Source organism: Rhinoraja longicauda, chromosome 40 (genome assembly GCF_053455715.1).
Source record: "Rhinoraja longicauda isolate Sanriku21f chromosome 40, sRhiLon1.1, whole genome shotgun sequence".
NCBI lineage: Eukaryota > Metazoa > Chordata > Chondrichthyes > Rajiformes > Arhynchobatidae > Rhinoraja > Rhinoraja longicauda.
The window spans coordinates 15,007,148-15,030,283 of record NC_135992.1 but is presented as its reverse complement, the minus strand read 5'-3'; the positions used below and the strand labels follow the sequence as shown (position 1 = coordinate 15,030,283).

Sequence of the window (23,136 nt, the reverse complement as noted above, 5' to 3'; positions counted from 1 at the left end):
CAATTTTAGCAGCTGTCAAAGTTAATCCTGCTTCTGTCGGCAGTTAAGTTTTCTAAACATTTACTCCAGCTAGCACTCCATGTCAGGGCTTGGGCCAAATGATAAATCTGATAACCATCTTGATTTGTCTTTGTGCAGAGCTGAGCAAGTTTGCTGCAATTTGAGCAGTTGTTTGCTTTGAAAGTTAAAAGGGCAATGAACGATCTTTCCAGGTGAGACTCGAAATGCTGGAGTACCTCCAACATTTTGCGTCTGTCTTCGGTGTACACCAGCATCTGCAGTTCCTTCCCACATAATATAAGAAAATAACTGCAGATGCTGGTACAAATCGAAGGTATTTATTCACAAAATGCTGGAGTAACTCAGCAGGTCGGGCAGCATCTCAGGAGAGAAGGAATGGGTGACGTTTCGGGTCGAGACCCTTCTTCAGTTCAGATAATGATCTTTCCACTCTGGAAACAATCTGTGAGGATACGTCAAACCCTTGCATCTCTTCACATCCACAGCACAAGGAACGGAACTTAGCAACAGCATTTGGAGACTGACTGTTGGTGGTTTCATTTCTGGGTGGATCAAATGTCATGTATATTCACCACCTCCTCTTAATTATCCCCAACACTCCTCGACTCTACAAGTTTAGTGAAGGTTCGGAAGGAAATGTGAAAACCACTCTCGAAGCTGCCCACTTTCCCCCATCCCCACAGCCTCCCCTGGATGGAAACAGTGACTGCCACTGCTGGTCAGTCCTCCATCACGAGGGAAAATACCGGCGTTTCCAGCACCAGGCTTCATCAATCCCGCCACACAACCAACCAATGGACGGCAATAAATCGAGGTCAGTGTCTATTTTGGTAACAGCGAGAACAGCATCAAAGAAATCAACTGAAGATCAATAATCTGACTGCAATCTACCAAACCACACGAACGCAAGCCTTCACGAAACTAGGCCAAGCCTCATCAAGCCTCAACCCTTCGTGTTCTGGGTTAATGGGTCAGAGTTCCCAGTCCCAACCCTGCACGTATGAACCGTAACGATCCAACTTTTGTGCCGAGACGTGACATAGAGACCTCATAATTACTGATACTACATTGACAGCGGTAGAATGTACGGCAGCACAGTAGCGCAGAGGTAGAGTTACTGCCTTTCAGCGGCAGAGTCCCAGGTTCGATCCCGACCACAGGTACAGTCTGTACGGAGTTTGTACGTTCTCCCTGTGACCGTGGGGGTTTTCACCAGGTGCTCCGGTTTCCCGGCACACTCCAAAGACGCAGTTTTGTAGGTTGATTGGCTTTGGTAAAAATTGTTCCCAGTGTGCTAGTGTATGGGGATCACTGGTCGGCGCGGACTCGGTGGGCCCAAGGGTCTGTTTCCAAGCTCCCTAAACCCAACTCTTAAATTCTGACATACCAAAAAAAAACCTAAGTAGATCACAGCCAAACGGAAAAAATAAAAATAAAATCACTTTCAGAACAAATCGCCCCGATCAGCTTTCTGTTCAAACAGTGATATATTTATATCTGAAACTCAGGGCCTCTGCTCACACAGAAAATAAAACACTTATTTGGAAATCAAGTCCCCTGCTGAAGCTGGAAAGCTTTCAAAGGGCTAAGCCCCCATCAGCCTCTTCAATAACCATTGGAGGGGAACATCACATTATACTTTGAGAGACACAGGAGCTTGCAATTATGAGTAACCCTAGTCTTATAAAGGGCCTGTCTATACTTGCAGCTTCTTAGCGAACTCTAAAGGTAATTGGGCCCATTTGGCATGTTACACTGTAATTGATAAGTCTGCATATTGTTGCTTTGTAGAATCAGAGTCATCCCGCATGGAAACAGGCCATTCGGCACGACCCACCCGCACCGACCAAGATGCCCATCTACACCTGCCTGTGTTTGGCCAATATCCTTCTAAACCTTTCCTATCCTGTCAATCTTTTTAAAAATGTTATATTGCCTGCCTCAACTCCGAAGGACCTTCTACAACACGGTGGTTGCATCGGCCATTTTCTATGGAGTGGTCTGCTGGAGGGGAAGAGACTCGACAAGCTGGTCAGGAAGGCCAGCTCTGTCCTGGGTTGCCCCCTCGACTCAGTGCAGGCGGTGGGAGAGTGGAGGATGATGGCAAAGCTAACATCGCTGCTGGACAACGACTCCCACCCCATGCAGGACACTGTCACTGCACTGAGTAGCTCCTTCAGTGACAGACTCCTTCACCCCAAGTGCGTGAAGGAGAGATATAGGAGGTCCTTCCTTCCCGCTGCTGTGAGACTGCACAACCAGCACTGCTCCCAGCAGACCAGTCAACAATAACAGTTAAGAATACAATTTATCCTTGTCTTTACTTTTATTTATAATGAATGATCTCTTGCTATCCACTTTGCTGCTGTAACACTGTAAATTTCCCCAGTGTGGGACGTATAAGGAATATATTATTATTATTATTATTAACTGCCTCCTCTGGCAGCTCATTCCATACACCCACCAGGTTTTGTGTGGAAAAAGTTGCCCCTCAGGTTCCCATTAAATCTTTTTCCTCACCACAAAACCTTTTGATTCTCCTACTCTGGGTAAAAAAAACTGTATTTACTTATCTATTCCCCCTCATGATCTTATACACCTCTATAAAATTACCCCTCATCTTCCTGTACTCCAAGGAATAAAGCCCTAGCCGGTTCAACCTCTCCCTATAGCTCAATTCCTCGATTTCAGACAACATCCTTGTAAATCTGTAGGAAAAAACCCCTGTAAATGCTGGTTTAAATCGAAGGTAGACACAAAATGCTGGAGTAACTCAGCGGGTCAGGCAGCATCTCAGGAGAGAAGGAATGGGTGATGTTTAATAATAAGGAGGCAGTTAATAATAATAATAATAATAATATATTATCGGTGACGTTTCGGGTCGAGACCCTTCTTCGGTCTGAAGAAGGGTCATCCATTCCTTCTCTCCTAAGATGCTGCCTGATCTGCTGAGTTACTCCAGCATTTTGTGTCCATCCTTGTAAATCTTCTGTGCATCCTTTCCAGCCAAACAGGGTGGCCAAAACTGAACTCAATACTCCAAATGTATTCATACAACGTCTCACTACTTCTCAAATTACCCACACTAGTTTGTGTCATCCGAGCACAAGATGAGCATTGTCATGGAGTGATAGGGGCCGGATGCAACTCCTCCTTGTTGATCAAGAAGCCCCATCTAAGCTAGTCACAGCATGGAAACAGGCCCTTCAGCCCAACTTGCCCACACCAGCCAACATGCCCCAGCTACACTAGTCATAGAGTGATACAGCGTGGAAACAGGCCCTTCGGTCCAACTTGCCCACGCCCATCCACATGCCCCTGCTACGCTAGTCCCACCTGCCAGCATTTGGTCCACATCCCTCAAACTGTCCTATTCATGTACCTGCCTAATTGCTTCTCAAATGTTGGGATAGTCCCTGCCTCAACTACCTCCTCTGGCAGCTTGTTCCATACTTCCACCACCCATTGTGTGGAAAAAGTTACCTCTATTAAATCTTTTCCCCTTCACCTTAAACCCACGTCTTCTGGTCCTCGATTCACCGGCTCTGGGCGAGAGACTCGATCTGCATCTGCCTCTCATGATCTTATACACCTCCATAAGTTCACCCCCTCACCCTCCTGCGCTCCAAGCTGGTCCCTCTTGCCTCGTGATAAGGTGGCGTATAACTGTAGTTACCTTTGCAGAACCAAAGTACCACATGGCTTGGACATCCTGGTGCTCAACCAGAGTTTTGCTCAGATGATCTCGTGATCCGGTCAGGATATTCACCACGCCGGCAGGGAGATCTGAGGTTTCAAAAACCTACGCAAGAAAAAGGCTCATGTAATTGCAGGAAAGAAGAGGAATGGCATACAAAACCCTTTCCCCCCCCCGCATAGTTTAGTTTAGTATTTTGTCACAATTTAGTTTATTGTTGTCGCATGTATGAAGGTGCAGTGAAAAGCCTTTTTGTAGCGTGCTGTCCAGTCGGCCGAAAGACTCTACATGATTCCAATCAATCCGTCCACAGTGTACAGGTACAGTGTGGGTGGCTGACACAACATGGGTTTAAGTTGAGAGACTGGAGGTAAAGAGGGGGGGGTCAGAGAGGTTTTTTCTTTACCTCGTGACGGGCTGGAATTTAGACTGGACTCCTTAGGGAGTGATGGAGGCAGAGACATTCACAACACTTAAACAGCATATAGACAAGCATTCAAATCCGCAAGGCATGGACAAATAATGGGACTCATAGATGCACAATAAATGGACAAACGGAATAGTTGATGTTTTGGGTTGAGACCCTTAGTCACCCATTCCTTTTCTCCAGAGATGCTGCCTAACGTGCTGGGTTACTCCAGCATTTCGTGTCTATCTGTGGTGTAAACCAGCATCTGTAGTTCCCTCCTGTACAGTGCAGTAAATTGTGTGGGTTGAGGGGTCGGTTTCAATGTCGTAACAAAATTATCTCCTAAATCAGTAAAGAGCAACAGCAAACAGATGTTTTCAAGAGAGGGTTAGATTTAGCTCTTCGGGCCAACGGAATCAAGGGATATGGGGAGAAAGCAGGAACGGGGTACTGATTTTGGATAATCAGGCGTGATCATATTGAATGGCGGTGCTGGCTCAAAGGGCCGAATGATGAATGTACGGTACAGAATCAATGTCAAGCTCCTCCTATTCACATATAAAGCCCTAAATGGACATTCCCCCCCCCCACATCAAAAATCTTCTAACCCACCTCTCTAACTCCAGGTCCCTCAGGTCGGCCGACTTGGGGCTACTCACTATCCCGCGGTCTAGGTTTAAGCTCAGGGGTGACCGCGCTTTTGCGGTTGCAGCTCCTAGACTGTGGAGCAGCATCCCTCTCCCCATCAGAACTGCCCCCTCCATCGACTCCTTTAAGTCCAAGCTCAAAACCTATTTCTACTCCCTAGCGTTTGAGGCCCATTGAGGAGGCGCTGTGAACTGTTTTGTATGTGCTGTTATGTTTGTGTGCTACTGTATGTTTCATTTTTTCCTTAGTACCTAATCAGATGTACAGCACTTTGGTCAACGTGGGTTGTTTTTAAATGTGCTATACAAATAAAATTGACTTGACTTGACTTACTCCTGCACCCATTTTTAATGTTTCAATCTTTCTACATCAATAGACAATAGGTGCAGGAGGAGGCCATTCAGCCCTTCGAGCCAGCACCGCCATTCAATGCGATCATGGCTGATCACTCTCAATCAGTACCCCGTTCCTGCCTTCTCCCCATACCCCCTCACTCCGCTATCCTTAAGAGCTCTATCCAGCTCTCTCTTGAAAGCATCCAACGAACTGGCCTCCACTGCCTTCTGAGGCAGAGAATTCCACACCTTCACCACTCTCTGACTGAAAAAGTTCTTCCTCATCTCTGTTCTAAATGGTCATCTCCGTTCTAAATGGAGATCAGTATATAACCACTGATTGTTAGATAAACTCTGCAAGTCTAGAGCTCCACACACGACTGGTTTATTTTTGCACAATTAATTGGCCACGCAATTCATGGTCGGGTGGAAAGCTCTCAACTGCAGGAAGATATTGATGGTACGATCAATGGGGCAGAAAAACGGCCAGTTCAATTTAATACAGAAGTGCAAGGTAATGTATTTGGGGAAATGCAGACAGGATATATGGAACGGTAGGAGATTGAATGGCGTAGAGCTACCTTCTACAGATTCTTAAATGGGCCATTCTTAGTGACGTGTGTCGGGATGGCGGGACTGTTATACGTTGAAAGAGTGGAGCGACTAGGCTTGTATACACTGGAATTTAGAAGGATGAGAGGGGATCTTATCAAAACGTATAAGATTATTAAGGGGTTGGACACGTTAGAGGCAGGAAACATGTTCCCATTGTTGGGGGAGTCCAGAACAAGGGGACACAGTTTAAGAATAAGGGGTCGGCCATTTAGAACTGAGATGAGGAAAAACGTTTTCAGACAGAGAGTTGTAAATCTGTGGAATTCTCTGCCTCAGAAGGCAGTGGTGGCCAATTCTCTGAATACATTCAAGTGAGCTAGATAGAGCTCTTAAGGATAGCGGAGTCAGGGGGTATGGGGAGAAGGCAGGAACGGGTACTGATTGAGAATGACCAGCCATGATCACATTGAATGGCGGTGCTGGATCGAAGGGCTGAATAGCCCTATTGTCTATTGTCTATTGTGTGTGACCAAAAAAAAGTGAAAAACTGGAATACATCTCTTCTAATTCTGAAAGCATTACAGGTATATTGTTTTGTACTGTATATATGACTTATATATGTCGAAGTTTACCAAGTGAAATCTTTACATGTTATGCTGACAATGTTTGTTTAGTGTCAGAGGTCAAATATGACTGGTCATGTGTGTCCATGTGAGGTCACACACGTGACTAAGAATGGCCCAAATGTAGTAGGGATAGTCATACAGCTGACCAATTTGGCATATTGAGTGAGTGCCAATGGTCTAAACCTTTCCTATCAATATATCTGTCCAAACGTCTTTCAAAAGTCACCATTGCATGCACTTCCATCGCTTGCTCTGGCAGCTCATTCCAGATATGGACTACCTTCAGAGTGAAAAGGTTGCCCCCGACTCTTCTCTTAAATCTCTCCCCTCTCACTTCAAGCCTATGCCCCCTTAGATCAAATGTGATAGGAGTAGAATCAGGCCATTCGGCCCATCGAGTCTACTCCGCCATTCAATCATGGCTGATCTATCTTTCCCTCCTAACCCCATTCTCCTGCCTTCTCCGTACTAATCAAGAATCTATCTGTCTCTGCCTTAAATATATCCACTGACTTTGCCTCCACAGACTTCTGTGGCAGAGAATTCCATAGATTCACCACCTTGTCTAAGAGTCCTTGTCCAAGAGTCCTCCTTGTCTAAGTGTCCTCTATCCTGGGAAAAAAGACTGAGCGTTCATTTTATCCATAGCCCTCATGATCTTGTACATCTCATGATGCAAAGAAAAATGTCCCAGCCCATCCAACCTCTCCCTGTAACTCCAGCTCGCAAGTCCAGGTAACATCCCGGTGAATCTCTTCTGCACCCTCTCTACCCTAATGACGACATCCTTTTTACATCTGGGTAACCAGAGCTGCACACAATGCTTCAAACCGGTCTCACAAACAGATGCTCAATACAGCAGAGGCATAGAATACAAGAGTTAGGAGGTAAAACTGTATTCAACATTGGCCAATGTTCTGGTCGCCACGTTGCAGTGAAGGACGAGGGTCAACTGGAAAAGTGCAGAGGAGATTGTAGAGGATATTGTCAGGACTGGAAAATTCTGGTCACAAAGGAACATTTGAATATGTTTGGGTTGTTTATTGCAATAGAGGCAGCTGAGGGGAGACTTAATTGAGGTGTATAATATTACAAGAGACATTGATAAAGTTTACAGCAAGGAGGACCTGTTTACATTAAAAAATCAAAAGGAATGAAGGAACCTGAGAAGTAACAGGATGTAGGTATGTAAGATTACACGAGGCATAGACAGAGCAGATGGCCAGTGCCTGTGCCCCATGGTAAGAATGCCCAAAACTACAGTGCATCGGTATCAGGCAAGAGGGAGGAGGTTTAAAAGGAGAACTGTGGGGTAAATGTTCTGCACAGTGGAAAGTATCTGGAATGAGCTGCCCGAGGAGGAGATGGAGGCAGACGTTTCATTTCAGATACTTGAGTGAAGAGGGTCTAGAGGAATATGGAATGAATCCAGGCAAGTAGGCTTAGTATAGATAGACATGATGGTCGACATACACATCGTGGGCCGAAGGGCCTGTTTCTACGCTTTTCATCTCAAATGACTCTAAAATGGGTGTAGGCTGGGTAGCTCATTTTCCACAGGCATAGACATGCCCGATGGAAAATGGATAATGGATTTATTCACAAAATGCTGGAGTAACTCAGCAGGTCAGGCAGCATCTCGGGAGAGAAGGAATGGGTGACGTTTCGGGTCGAGACCCTTCTTCAGACTGATGTCGGGGGTGGGACAAAGGAAGGATATAGGTGGAGACAGGAAGATAGAGGGAGATCTGGGAAGGAGGAGGGGAAGGGAGGGACAGAGGAGCTATCTGAAGTTGGAGAAGTCGACGTTCATACCACCGGGCCGCAAACTGCCCAGGCGAAATATGAGGTGCTGCTCCTCCAATTTCCGGCGGGCCTCACTATGGCACTGGAGGAGGCCCATGACAGAGAGGTCAGACTGGGAATGGGAGGGGGAGTTGAAGTGCTGGGCCACCGGGAGATCAGTGGCGTTAATGCGGACCGAGCGCAGGTGTTCAGCGAAGCGATCGCCGAGCCTGCGCTTGGTTTCGCCGATATAGATGAGTTGACATCTAGAGCAGCGGATGCAATAGATGAGGTTGGAGGAGGTGCAGGTGAACCTTTGTCTCACCTGGAAAGAATGTTTGGGTCCTTTGATGGAGTTGAGGGGGGAGGTAAAGGGACAGGTGTTGCATCTCGTGCGGTTGCAAGGGAAAGTGCCCGGGGTTAGGGTGGTTTGGGTAGGAAGGGACGAGTGGACCAGGGAGTTGCGGAGGGAACGGTCTCTGCGGAATGCAGAGAGGGGAGGGGATGGGAAGATATGGCCAGTGGTGGGGTCCTGTTGTAGGTGACGGAAATGTTGGTGGATGATATGTTGGATCCGCTGGCTGGTGGGGTGGAAGGTGAGAACGAGGGGGATCCTGTCCTTGTTGCGAGTGGGGGGATGGGGAGCAAGAGCGGAGCTGCGGGATGTAGCCTTTTTATTTCAAACTGCCGGCGTGACATCGGCCGCCTCAAATTTTCCACCCCCCTGACTAACTCTAACCTCTCCCCTCCTGAACGTGCAGCCCTCAACTCACTCCGCAACAACCCGGACTTAATAATTAAACCCGCTGACAAGGGAGGGGCTGTGGTAGTCTGGCGTGCTGACCTCTACCGCACCGAGGCCAGACGACAACTATCAGACACCTCTTCCTACCTATCCCTGGACCATGACAAAAAAAATAAAAAAAAGGCGATTTCTCAAATGGATAATGGAAATGGGTTTACAGTCAAATTACTGTAATTAAATAAGCATTGAAGCCACAAATGAGTTGACAGTTCTGGAGTGTAAAATTGGGCAAGTGGAAACAGTCATAGATACATAAACATAGACAATAGGTGCAGGGGTAGGCCATTCGGCCCCTCGAGCCAGCACCGCCATTCAATGTGATCATGGCTGACCATCCACAATCAGTAACCCGTTCCTGCCGCCTCCCCATCTCCCTTGATTCCGCTAGCCCCAAGAGCTCTATCTAACTCTTTTGAATGCATCCAGTGAATCGGCCGCCACTGCCTTCTGAGGCAGGGAATTCCGCAGATTCAGTCCTGTATGTTTTATTCTGCAGATGGTTTGTTACAAACCTAACAAGTCATGACTGCATGTGCTTACGTTGGTGCTGGCTTCAAAAGCAAACAGTTTCTCACCCACATGCTGTCAATCCTCCGAACAGGCATCGATCAGGCCACGGATAGACTCAAAAAGCTGGAGTATATCTCAGCGGGTCAGACAGCATCTCTTGGGAAAATGCATAGGTGATGTTTCGGGTCGAGACCCTTCTTCATGATGGAGGCTCTCAACCCGAAACATCACCAATGCATTTTCCCCAGAGATGTTGTCTGACCCGCTGAGTTACTCCAGCTTTTTGTGTCTATCTTCAGTTTAAACCAGGATCTGCAGTTCTTTCCTACATGTTGATCAGGCCATTCTAGTTAAGTGTCAGTGATGGCGTTGGGCAATGCATTTAACTGCCACGGTGCCATGCACAGACAACAGTAACCTTTAGACTTTGAGACTTTATAGGCCCTTCAGCCCACTAAGTCTGCGCCGACCAGCGATCACCACGCACATCACCACTATTCTACACACATGGGACAATTTACCGAATTTTACCGAAGCCAATTAACCTGCAATCTCTAAAGTCTACTAAAAATGCGAGGTTCTACAAGAGTGTTCGTGGTTGTGCAGCTGTGCAATTGCTGCAGTGTAAGCCAATGTTGAGCACGTGTGTGCGTACCTGGTAGAGCTCCAAGGCTGGCAGAGGATATCGCTCGCTGGGAACAATAACGACCACGTTCCCTCGCACGACTGCCGGTGCAAAGAGACTCACAAAGTTGAGCAGAGGGTTCTCATCGGGGCATGCGATGGCGATCACACCAACGGGCTCCCGAACCATGATGGTGGCACCGTAGAGCTGCGTTTCCTGAAAAGGAGAAAGAGCACAATGTGTTTCATCGCTAACCTTGGGCCGTTCGTTTTCTCTGGAACGCTGGAGGTGGAGGGGAGACCTGATGTAGAGTATGTAAAATAGAAACATAGAAAATAGGTGCAGGAGTAGGCCATTCGGCCCTTCGAGCCTGCACCGCCATTCAATATGATCATCGGGTACTCTCGGGTAAACGGTCAGAGTCATTTTCCCGGGTTGGAAATGTCAATGACCGGGGGACATGGCTTTAAGGTGAGAGGGACATACTTTAAAGGTGATGTGCGTTTATGTTTAAACACAGAGGGTGGTGGGTGCCTGGAACGCACCGACAGGAGTGGTGGTGGAGGCAGACACCATCGTGGCATTTAAGAGGATTTTCGTTAGACACATGGATATGCAGGGAACGGAGGAATATTGAACATGTGCGGACAGAGGAGATGAGTTTATTTGGCATAATGTATGGCACAGACATTGTGGGCTGAAGGGCCTTTTTCTCTTTGCTGTACTGTTCTGTGCCCCACGTACAACAATGGCAGAGGATTCATTCCTTTGTTCTTTATACTTTTTCCATAACCTCTAGTTTCCCTCTCCCCCGACTCCCAGTCTGAAGAAAGGTCTCGACCCAAAACTGGAGTTTAGACGGATGAGAGAGGATCTTACCGAGACGTGTAAAATTATAAAAGGACTGGACAAGCTAGATGCAGGAAAAATGTTCCCAATGTTGGGCGAGTCCAGAACCAGGGGCCACACAGTCTTAGAATAAAGGGGAGGCCATTTAAAATTGAGGTGAGAAAAAACTTTTTCACCCAGAGAGTTGTGAATTTGTGGAATTCTCTGCCACAGAGGGCAGTGGAAGCCAAATCACTGGATGAATTTAAGAGAGAGTTGGATAGAGCTCTAGGGGCTAGTGGAATCAAGGGATATGGGGAGAAGTTGGGCACGGGTTACTGATTGTGGATGATCACAATGAATGGGGGTGCTGGCTCGAAGGGCTGCATAGATGCCTGTCCTCCTGCACCTATTTTCTATGTTAGCCATTCCTTCCCTCCAGAGATGTTGCCTGGCCCGTTGAGTTACTCCAGCATTGTGTGTCTAACGTGTTTATCCGTGGCTCACACTGTGGCGCCGGCTGACCCACCTGGACCGTGCCCCCGTACTTGTCACTGTAGGCAGCCCAGTAGAACAGCCGCTCGATGCAGGCTTCCACTTCAGCCCTGGCATCCCCGATGCTGGTGCCGGTCAGATCACTCAGACGCCGCGACATCTCCTCGCGCCGCTGCTCCAGGTTCTCCGCCACGTAGTAGATGATCTGAGCCCGGTTATGGGCCGCTCGCTTGCCCCAGCTGCAGGACGCAAACCGGACCTCCTTCGTTAAGATGCCCGCTCTGCTTCCCTGTATCATCAAAGACCCATCACCACCCTGGCCACTCTCTCATCTTACTGCTGCCTCTTGCCTAAAGGATGGTCCAGTACCAAATTCCATTGGGATATCGAGAATAGAGGAATAGCTGTATCTCTAAACTAAACCACCAATTTAAACGGATCCCATATTAATCCTATTCTTTTCATTCTCCCCAGAATGTCATCAGCTTCAGATGTGCACGTGCTTCCTTGCATTTCCAAGAGGGATGGCTCTAATTCTTCTCCTCTGGGGAAGCTCAGCCTGTCCTCTAAATGCCGTCAATTAAAGTCTCCAGTGAATTTTCATCAAGTTGCAAAACAGGCCACGTTTTTTTAAAATTCCAGTGCCAGGGATCCCTGGAACCAGACCTCCTTCGTTAAGATGACCTTTATCCGCCTCTTGCCGTGCACCCACACGCACTGGAGACTGGCCTCACAGGGAGGGTAGACACAGAGTGCCAGAGGAACTCAGCGGGTCAGGCAGGATCCGCTTCGGGTCGAGACCCATCTTCAGACTGAAGAAAGGTCTCGACCCGAAACGTCACCCGGTTCTTTTTGTCCAGAGATGCTGCCCGACCCGCTGAGTTACTCCAGCAGTTTGTGTCTATCTTTGGAGTAAACCATCACCTGCGGTTCCTTCCAACTCACATAGAGGGTGTTCCCTCCCCCCCTCCCTTCGACCTCCCATTGCTCCACCACGCTCAGAGAGAAGACGGAGTTCACAGCAATGGGCCGAAGGGACTGTTTCCGCTCTAAACTAAACTAAAGGGCGGCACGGTGGCGCAGCGGTAGAGTTGCTGCCTAACAGCAAATGCAGCGCCTGAGACTCGGGTTTGATCCTGACTACGGGCGCCATCTGTACGGAGTTTGTACGTTCTCCCCGTGACCTGCGTGGGTTTTCTCCGAGATCGTCCGTTTCCTCCCACACTCCAAAGACGTGCAGGTATGTAGGTTAATTGACTGGGTAAAATGTTAAAAGAAAAATTGTCCCTAGTGTGTGTAGGATAGTGTTAATGTGCGGGGATCGCTGGGCGGAGCGGACTCGGTGGGCCGAAGGGCCTGTTTCCGCGCTGTATCTCTAAATCTAGAGGTACGGCCCAGCAGAAGTGTGGCCGCCACTCACCCTGGAGCTGCAGCATGGGCTGCCTCCACCGCATCCCGCACGTCTTTCCTGTTGCAGTCGCCGACGTAGGCCACAGCCTGGCCGCTGTGGTCGAAAATGGGTCGCGAGCACATGCTGGAAGGCCTCTTCTGGGCACCCCCGTAGTAAACCTTGTACGTACGGTCAACACTGTGGACAAAAACACCAAACGAATAGATGAAGGCGCGTGGGTCTGCAAAAACATGGAAAGTAGGTGCAGGAGGAGGCCATTCGGCCCCGAGAGCCAGCACCGCCATTCAATATGATCACGGCTGATCATCCAGAATCAGTACCCCGTTCCTGCTTTCTCCCCATATCCCTTGATTCCGTTAGCCCTTAAAGCTCTCTCTAACTCTCTCTTGAGTACACCCAGTGAGTCGGCCTCCATGGCCTTCTGCGGCAGGGCTCGGGGCAGTCGGAGGTATCCGCACCTTGGGCAGGCGTCGGGCTCCGTTGGCTGGCGCTGTGCAACTTGTCCCGGCACGGGTGGAAGATCCGCTCCATGCACAGCCGCAAACGTCTTGTACTTGACCTCCATGGACTTGGGTCTGGGCCGTTCCTCCCAGGATGGCCTCACGTACTCGTACAAGCCCTGAGCGGGAGACATAGACACAAAATGCCGCAGTAACTCAGCAGGTCAGGCAGCAACTCTGGAGCGAAGTTCATTAGTACGGGTGTCAGGGGTTAGGGAGAAGGCAGGAGAATGGGGTTGAGAGGAGAGATAGATCGACATTAGAGGCAGATAACATGTTCCCAATGTTGGGGGAGTTCAGAACAAGGGGCCACAGTTTGAGAATAAGGGGTAGGCCATTTAGAACGGAGATGAGGAAGAACTTTTTCAGTCAGAGGGTGGTGAAGGTGTGGAATTCTCTGCCTCAGAAGGCAGTGGAGGCCAGTTCGTTGGATGCTTTCAAGAGAGAGCTGGATAGAGCTCTTAAGGATAGCGGAGTGAGGGGGTATGGGGAGAAGGCAGGAACGGGGTACTGATTGAGAGTGATCAGCCATGATCTCATTGAATGGCGGTGCTGGCTCGAAGGGCTGAATGGCCTACTCCTGCACCTATTGTCTATTGTCTATTGTGACCATGATTTGAATGGCGGAGTAGACTTAATGGGCTGATTGGCCTAATTCTGCCCCTCTCACTGATGAACCAATGAAAAGTTATCACAGAGTGCTGGAGTAACTCAGCGGGTCAGGCAGCATCTCAGGAGAGAAGGAATGGGTGACGTTTCGGGTCGAGACCCTTCTTCGGACTGAGAGTCAGTGGAGAGGGAAGCAAGAGATAGAAAAACATAAATGGAACAAATGAATGAACGGTATGCAAAGGGACAAAGTCAACAACGATGATGAAGGACAGGTGGAGCCCACAATGGCCTATTGTTGGCTGTGGAGATGGTGATAACAAGTGATACAAACAGTGAAACTAGTACGATGACCAGGATGGAGAAAGAGGGGATGCAAGGATTACTTGAAGTTAGAGAAATCAAGATTGATACCGCTGGGTTGTCAGCTGCCCAAGCGAAATACGAGGTGCTGTTCCTCCAATTTGCGTTTGGCCTCACTCTGACAGTAGAGGACAGAAAGGTCAGTATGGGAATGGGAAGGGTAGTTAAAGTGTTTGGCAACAGAGGGGAGAAAGGCAACTGTGAATGTCCACACTAAGCAATAGTGCTTGTAGGTTATGTGGCTTGGTATAAGTGTAAATTGTCCCTAGTGTGTGTAGGATAGTGTGAGTGTGCGGGGATCGCTGGTCGGAGCGGACTCAATGGGCCGAAGGGCCTGTTTCCGCTCTAAACTAAACTAAAGTGCGGCACAGTGGCGCAGCGGTAGAGTTGCTGCCTTACAGCGAATGCAGCGCCGGAGACTCAGGTTCGATCCTGACTACGGGCGCCGTCTGTACGGAGTTTGTACGTTCTCCCCGTGACCTGCGTGGGTTTTCTCCGAGATCTTCAGTTTCCTCCCCCACTCCAAAGACGTGCGGGTTTGTAGGTTAATTGACTGGGTAAAATGTTTTTAAAAATTGTCCCTAGTGTGTGTAGGATAGTGTTAATGTGCGGGGATCGCTGGGCGGCGCGGACTCGGTGGGCCGAAGGGCCTGTTTCCGCGCTGTATCTCTAAATCTAATAAATCTAAAGCTCCTGGAGTTGCAAACTGGCCAAAATGTCAGTATCTGACGCGCCCGTTAAAACTTGTCCGCGTGTAATGGACATTTATTGTGTTTTTAGTACAAGTGCATGGGACGATGTCACCGTCACTGGTATTCCAACACTAACCTCTTTCCCACCGTCTCGTCCGAAGCCACTGTCTTTGCAGCCACCAAATCCAGCCGCGGCATCAAAGATGTTGTGTCCATTCACCCAGACCGACCCAGCCTTCAAACTGGAGAGAGAGCCCCGGGTGGCAGGTCAGGAACACCAGCAACAAACACAGCCTGCATTGACCGCGCAAAGGAACGCAGAGAGGACAGGGAGAGCATGAAAGGACAGAATACAGAGCTTTATTGTCATTCGATACCGAACAAAATTACATTTCCAGCAGTCACAGAACACAACAAAAAAGAAAAGAACACAAGACACACGACCCCAACACAAACATCCATCACAGTGACTCCAAACACCCCCTCACTGTGATGGAGGCAACAAAACTTCCACTGTCTTCCCCCACAGTGTGCAGGAAGGAACTGCAGATGCTGGTTAACACCGAAGGCAGACACAAAGTGCTGGAGTAACTCAGCCGGACAGGCAGCATCTCCGGAGAGAAGGAATGGGCGACGTTTCGGGTCGAGACCCTTCTTCAGTCATCTCAGAAGAAGGGTCTGTTCCTGAAACGTCACCCATTCCTTCAATCCGGAGCTGCTGCCAGTCCCGCTGAGTTACATAGAAACATAGAAAATAGGTGCAGGAGTAGGCCATTCGGCCCTTCGAGCCTGCACCGCCATTCAATATGATCATGGCTGATCATCCAGCTCAGTAGCCTGTACCTGCCTTCTCTCCATACCCCCTGATCCCCCTAGCAAAAAGGGCCACATCTAACTCCCTCTTAAATATAGCCAATGAACTGGCCTCAACTACCTTCTGTGGCAGAGAATTCCACAGACTCACCACTCTCTGTGTGAAGAAATGTTTTCTCATCTCGGTCCTAAAAGACTTCCCCCTTATCCTTAAGCTGTGACCCCTGGTTCTGGACTCCCCCAACATCGGGAACAATCTTCCCGCATCTAGCCTCTCCAACCCCTTAAGAATTTTATATGTTTCTATAAGATCCCCCCTCAGTCTTCTAAATTCCAGCGAGTACAAGCCCAGTCTATCCAGTCTTTCCTCATATGCAAGTCCCGCCATCCCAGGGATCAATCTGGTGAACCTTCTCTGTACTCCCTCTAAGGCAAGAATGTCTTTCCTCAGGTTAGGAGACCAAAACTGCACACAATACTCCAGGTGCGGTCTCACCAAGGCCCTGTACAACTGCAACAGAACCTCCCTGCTCCTAAACTCAAATCCTCTTGCTATGAATGCCAACATACCATCCGCTTTCTTCACTGCCTGCTGCACCTGCATGCTTGCTTTCAATGACTGGTGCACCATGACACCCAGGTCACGTTGCATCTCCCCTTCTCCCAATCAGTCACCATTCAGGTAATACTCTGCTTTCCTGTTCTTGCCGCCAAAGTGGATAACCTCACATTTATCCACATTATATTGCATCTGCCATGCATTTTCCCACTCGCCTAATCTATCCAAGTCACTCTGCAGCCTCCTAGCATCCTCCTCGCAGCTAACATTGCCACCTAGCTTCGTGTCATCCGCAAACTTAGAGATGTTGCATTCAATTCCCTCGTCCAAATCATTAATATACACTGTAAATAACTGGGGTCCCAGCACTGAGCCTTGCGGTACCCCACTAGTCACTGCCTGCCATTCCGAAAAGGACCCGTTTATTCCTACTCTTTGCTTCCTGTCCGCCAACCAATTTTCTATCCACCTCAACACTGAACCCTCAATACTGTGTGCTTTAAGTTTGTACACCAATCTCCTATGTGGGACCTTGTCGAAGGCCTTCTGAAAGTCCAGATATAACACATTGACTGGTTCTCCCTTATCCACTCTACTAGTTACATCCTCGAAAAATTCTATAAGATTCGTCAGACATGATTTGCCTTTGGTAAATCCATGCTGACTTTGTCCGATGATTTCACCACTTTCCAAATGTAATGCTATCACATCTTTAATAACTGACTCTAGCATTTTCCCCACTACCGATGTTAGGCTAACTGGTCTATAATTCCCCGTTTTCTCTCTCCCTCCCTTTTTAAAAAGTGGGGTTACATTAGCTACCCTCCAGTCCTCAGGAACTACTCCAGAATCTAAAGAGTTTTGAAAAATTATCACTAATGCATCCACTATTTCTGAGGCTACTTCCTTAAGCACTCTGGGATGCAGCCTATCTGGCCCCGGGGATTTATCTGCCTTTAATCCATTTAATTTACCTAACACCACTTCCCGACTAACCTGGATTTCCCTCAGTTCCTCCATCTTATTAGACCCTCGGTCCCCCGCTATTTCCGGCAGACGGTTTATGTCTTCCTTAGTGAAGACAGAACCAAAGTATTTGTTCAATTGGTCTGCCATCTCCTTGTTCCCTATGATCAATTCACCTGTTTCCGACTGCAAGGGACCTACATTTGCCTTAACTAATCTTTTTCTCTTGACATATCTATAAAAGCTTTTGCAGTCTGTTTTTATGTTCCTTGCCAGTTTTCCCTCATAATCTATTTTCCCTTTCCTAATTAAGCCCTTTGTCCTCCTCTGCTAGACTCTGAATTTCTCCCAGTCCTCTGGTATGCTACTTTTTCTGGCTAATCTGTATGCTTCATCTTTTGTTTTAATACTATCCTTGATTTCCCTTGTTAGCCACGGATGCACTACCTTTCCTGGTTTGTTCTTTTGCCAAACTGGGATGAACACTTGTTGTAGTTCATCCATGCGACCTTTAAATGCCTTCCATTGCATGTCCACCGTCAACCCTTTCAGCATCAATCGCCAGTCTATCTTGGACAATTCACGCCTCATACCCTCAAAGTTACCTTTCTTTAAGTTCAGAACACTTGTTTCTGTATTGACTTTGTCACTCTCCATCCTAATGAAGAACTCTACCATATTATGATCACTCTTGCCCAAGGGGCCTCGCACAACAAGACTGCTAACTAACCCTTCCTCATTACTCAATACCAGTCTAGAATGGCCTGTTCTCTCGTTGGTTCCTCGACATGTTGGTTTAGAAAACCATCTCTCAAACATTCCAAGAAATCCTCTTCCTCAGCACCCCTGCCAGTTTGGTTCACCCAATCTATATGTAGATTGAAGTCACCCATTATAACTGCTGCGCCTTTAGTGCATGAATTTCTAATTTCCTGCTTGATGCCATCCCCAACCTCCCTACTGCTGTTAGGTGGACTGTACACAACTCCCACTAGCGTTTTCTGCCCCTTAGTGTTTCATAGCTCTACCCATATCGATTCCACTTCCTCCAAGCTAATGTCCTTCCTTTCCACTGCTTTAATCTCCTCTCTAACCAGTAACGCTACCCCACCTCCTTTTCCTTTCTGTCTATCCCGCCTGAATATAGAATATCCCTGGATGTTGAGCTCCCAGCCTTGGTCACCCTGGAGCCATGTCTCCGTAATCCCAACTATATCATAATCATTAATAACTATCTCCACATTTAATTCATCCACCTTATTACGTATACTCCTTGCATTGAGACACAAAGCCTTCAGGCTTGTTTTTACAACTCTCTTACCCCTTATACAATTATGTTGAAAAGTGGCCCTTTTTGATTTTTGCCCTGGATTTGTCTGCCTGCCACTTTTACTTTTCACCTTGCTACCTGTTGCTTCTACCTTCATTTTACACCCCTCTGTCTCTCTGCTCCAGCTCCAACTCCAGCACTTTGTGTCTAAGAAAGGACAGTGGTGGAAGGAGAGGAATGCGAGTTAGGAAAACCAAATGAGAGGAAAATATAAGATGAAAGAGAAGTAAATCAAAGCAGAGGGGTTTGGGGCCAGGAAGGGGCAAGCAGCTAAGGATTCTACTGAGGTAACTCTATCACGCCACCATCAGCAATGTCAATGCATGTTGTGTCACCTCATGGCCACCTCCAGTGCCAGTGGCAGGTTCTCAGTCCATATGCTGCCAGCGAGTCCATACGGCGAGTTGTTTGCCAGGGCAATGGCCTCCTTCGCAGTGCGGAATGTCATGGCTACCAAAACTGGCCCAAATATCTAAAGAATTAAAGACCAATCATTCACTAAATTCAGTGGCAGCCGCGATCATTCGCTAGAAAGGGAGAAATGGCTGCTGGGACCACCTTGGGTCTGGTCTAACCAACACAAAGGAAGGAACTGTAGATGCTGGTTTTAACCAAAGATAGATGCAAAATGCTGGAGTAACTCAGCGGGACAGGCAGCATCTCCGGAGAGAAGGAATGGGTGACATTTTGGGTCTCTCCAGAGAAGCTGCCAGTCCCACTGAGTTACCTTCAGCTTTTTGAGTCTATGAATGGCCTAACCATGGTCTATTTACATGAAAACATATTTCTCTACAATTCAAGTCCTCTTTGCAATAAAGGCCAATGTATCAGCTGCCTTCCTGATTACCACTCGTACTTTGCTGCGATGTCCACAGGCTGGCTTTGCAGATAATTATGCCTTCCTTCCACACAGAGCAGATGCCGAGTGTGGTAGATAACACTACCCTGGACGGCATCACCAGCTGGTGCAAACTGCATGTTCATTTCAAAAGCAAGATTGAATCAACATCATAAACAATGTTCGTAGAATAAGGCCATTCGGCCCATCAAGTCTGATCTATCTCACCCTCCTAACCCCATTCTCCTGCTTTCCCCACATAACCCATGACACCCGTACTAATCAAGAATCTATCTCTGCCGTAAAAATATCCATTGACTTGGCCTCCACAGCCTTCTGTGGCAAAGAATTCCACAGATTCACCGCCCCCCCATAAAGAAATTCCTCCCCATTTCCTTCCTAACGGAACATCCTTTAATTCAGAGGCTATGACCTCTAGTCCTAGACTCCCCCATTCATGGGAACATCCTTTCCACATCCAATCTATCCAGGCCTTTCATTATTCGGTACGTCCCCCCTCATCCTTCTAAACTCCAGCGAGTACAGGCCCAGTGCCGACAAACGTTCATCATATGTTAACCCACTCATTCCTGGGATCGTTCTCGTAAACCTCCTCTGGACCCTCTCCAGAGCCAGCACATCCTTCCTCAGATTAAGGGGCCCAAAATTGCTCACAATACTCCAAATGCGGCCTGACCCGCGCCTTAATAGTGCCTCAGCGTTTCATGCCTGTTTTATTTGTATTCCAGCTCTCTTAAAGTGCGCTGGAGCTCTGTAGAAAGAGGAGGGGGATGCAGGGCTAAATGTAGAACTTTGCAGCTAATAACTCACATTGGAAAAGGCGTTAGAGAATGGCTGCAATAAATCATTCGTGGCTCGAGTAAATTTAATTCTCTGAGGAAAATGCCACTTACCTCTTCACGAACCACACGGGAAGTGGTGTTAACGTTGGTGATCAGGGTGGGTGGGTAGAAGGTAGAACCTTTTTGTGGCATCGTTTCACACACCTGAAACACCTAAAATGAGAATGTGTGAGAGGAATGTGTCGAAGCTCCGTAAAAATCCAAATGCAAAGGAGATGCGTATTGATAAAGTGACTTAGAAAATCCTAGTATGTCTGAAAAGTGCTTTACTGTCAGCGAGGTAGAGTAATAGAACAGCACGGCACAGTAACAAGCCCCTTGGGCAAAATGTCTGTGTCGAACATGAAGCCAAGTTACATTAATCACCTCTGACCACATGAGCTACATATTTCACAAAATGCTGGAGTAACTCAGCGGGTCAGACAGCATCTCAGGAGAGAAGGAATGGGTGACGTTTCGGGTCGAGACCCTTCTTCATTTTGAAGAAGGGTCTCGACCCAAAACATTCTGAAGAAGGGTCTCGACCCAAAACGTCACCCATTCCTTCTCTCCTGAGACGCTGCCTGACCTGCTGTGTTACTCCAGCATTTTGCGAATAAACTTCTTCAGACTGATGTCAGGTGGCCGGAACAAAGGAAGGATATAGGTGGAGACAGGAAGATAGAGGGAGAACTGGGAAGGGGAAGAGAGGGACAGAGGAACTATCTAAAGTTGGAGAAGTCAATGTTCATACCGCTGGGCTGCAAGCTGCCCAAGCGAAATATGAGGTGCTGTTCCTCCAATTTCCGGTGGGCCTCACTATGGCACTGGAGGAGGCCCATGACAGAAAGGTCAGACTGGGAATGGGAGACGGAGTTGAACTGCTCAGCCGCCGGGAGATCAGGTTGGTTGAGGCGGACTGAGCGACATGAGCTACATATCTCTCTACTCCCACCACATTCATGACGTGCTTACCTAAAAAAGACAAAGTGCTGGAGTAACTGGGCACCACGATCTTAACTGCCTCCATTGCCACCTGCTTTCCCAGCACTCACATCCCCTCTCCTGACCTTAAAGTGATGTCCCCTAGTCTTTGGCATTTCCACGATCTCTCTACGTTTATGATACAGCAAAATAGGATGACTAATTTGGAAATTGTAAGTGCCCTAATCTACAAGATAATGCAGATAGATTTTTTTTAGAGATACAGCGCGGAAACAGGCCCTTCGGCCCACCGAGTCCGCGCTGCCCAACGATCCCCGCACACTAACACTATCCTACACACACTGGGGACAATTTTTACATATTACCCAGTCAATTAACCTACATTCCTGTACGTCTTTGGAGTGTGGGAGGAAACCGAAGATCTCGGAGAAAACCCACGCAGGTCACGGGGAGAACGTACGAACTCCGTACAGACGGCGCCCGTAGTCAGGATCGAACCTGAGTCTCCGGCGCTGCATTCGCTGTAAGGCAGCAACTCTACCGCTGCGCCACCGTGCCGCCGATAGATCGGGCTTCTTTTCCAGTGACGCTGATTAAGGGATTAATATTGACAGTGAAACAACTTTGAAGGACAAGGAATTTCATCAGTCTGGGCCCAAACTGAAAGGCCGTCTGACCATTCCCCCCCACAGATATTGCCAGAGTTCCTCCTGCACTTTGTCTTTTTGCTCAAGTTAGGCTGTGTGTGCTTTTTCAGCTCTCACCTCTGCTCCGTCCCTCTTCGCCTCCTCGATAAACTCAGCGATCATCTTCTTCTGGGACTCATCCACCAACGCGCCCATGTCAACGCCCTTGTCCAGGCTGTCGCCCACCCGCAGACACTGCATGCGCTGCCTCAGGCGATTTGTCAGCTGCGGGGCAATGGATTCCTGCATCAGGAGCCTGGAGCCCGCGCTGCACACCTGCAACACAGGCAGCACCATCAGCAAAGGCTTTGGTTCGTCATCACCTGGGGCCTGCGCTGCACACCTGCAACACAGGCAGCACCATCAGCAAAGGCTTTGGTTCTTCATCACCTGGGGCAAATCGTGAGCTCGACCTGGGATCATAAGGTCGTACGTGATAGGAGCAGAATTAGGCCATTCGGCCCATCAAGTCTATTCCCCCATTCAATCATGGCTGATCTGTCTCTCCCCTCCTCAACCCCATTCTCCTGCCTTCTCCCCGTAACCTCTGACAGCCAATGCTCTTATTTTCTTCAGAATTTGTTGACAGCCTACACTTTCGAGTTGAGTAAAACAAACATCCTTTCCATTGACTCCAACCATGCACCTACCCTTTCTGAAATCAACCCAAGGGGAAGGCTGGGCTCGCTTGTGATGTGCTGCACCCAATATCTAGAATTCTAGCCATCCTTGTGAAGCTGTCAGCTCCTGTCAATGACCTCGGACGACACCCAGTAATTATAACTCCACTTCCCTTCACTGAAGAACCAATGTTACTGTGAATCTAATTCGATCACCAGGGGGCAAAGCCACACAGATGTTATCTGCTTCCTTGTTTGTGCCGATTTAGTTGTTCTCAGCAGGAGCACTTTACATGCAGGCTATGGATGTCAATTAATTATCATTAACACATGGAATCAACTCAAATGTATGTCAGGGATGCTGCCAAATCTTTTGAACATTTGCAGCCTCTCTTACTTTCCAACATATGCTGCGTTTCAGTTTTGCATGGTTTTTTAACTGCTAATTGCACATGGTTTATAAGGAAACAATCTGGTGTTTTTAAGAAATATTTCTCAAAACCTTCCATTGATCATTTATGGCCTCCCCTCTCCTCTATCACTGGGCACTCAGTGGGAATACCATCACCCTTTAGTCACGCTGCTCAATCACCAACATCACCATTGCATGGGGTTGTACCAGA

General features: G+C 48.1%; 1 protein-coding gene across 1 annotated transcript in view; it reads right to left on the bottom strand.

Annotated features, from left to right (window-relative positions):
* Positions 1-23,136, bottom strand: part of aldh16a1 (aldehyde dehydrogenase 16 family, member A1) — a 53,063-nt gene that overhangs the window by 8,875 nt on the left and 21,052 nt on the right. The window contains exons 8-16 of the mRNA XM_078430807.1: positions 21,972-22,169; positions 20,335-20,436; positions 18,918-19,054; positions 15,051-15,156; positions 13,209-13,369; positions 12,760-12,927; positions 11,374-11,578; positions 10,047-10,232; positions 3,698-3,823 (exon numbers count right to left, since the gene is read on the bottom strand). Coding sequence (XP_078286933.1) covers positions 3,698-3,823; positions 10,047-10,232; positions 11,374-11,578; positions 12,760-12,927; positions 13,209-13,369; positions 15,051-15,156; positions 18,918-19,054; positions 20,335-20,436; positions 21,972-22,169 — 1,389 coding nt within the window. The remainder of the gene's footprint in view (positions 1-3,697; positions 3,824-10,046; positions 10,233-11,373; positions 11,579-12,759; positions 12,928-13,208; positions 13,370-15,050; positions 15,157-18,917; positions 19,055-20,334; positions 20,437-21,971; positions 22,170-23,136) is intronic.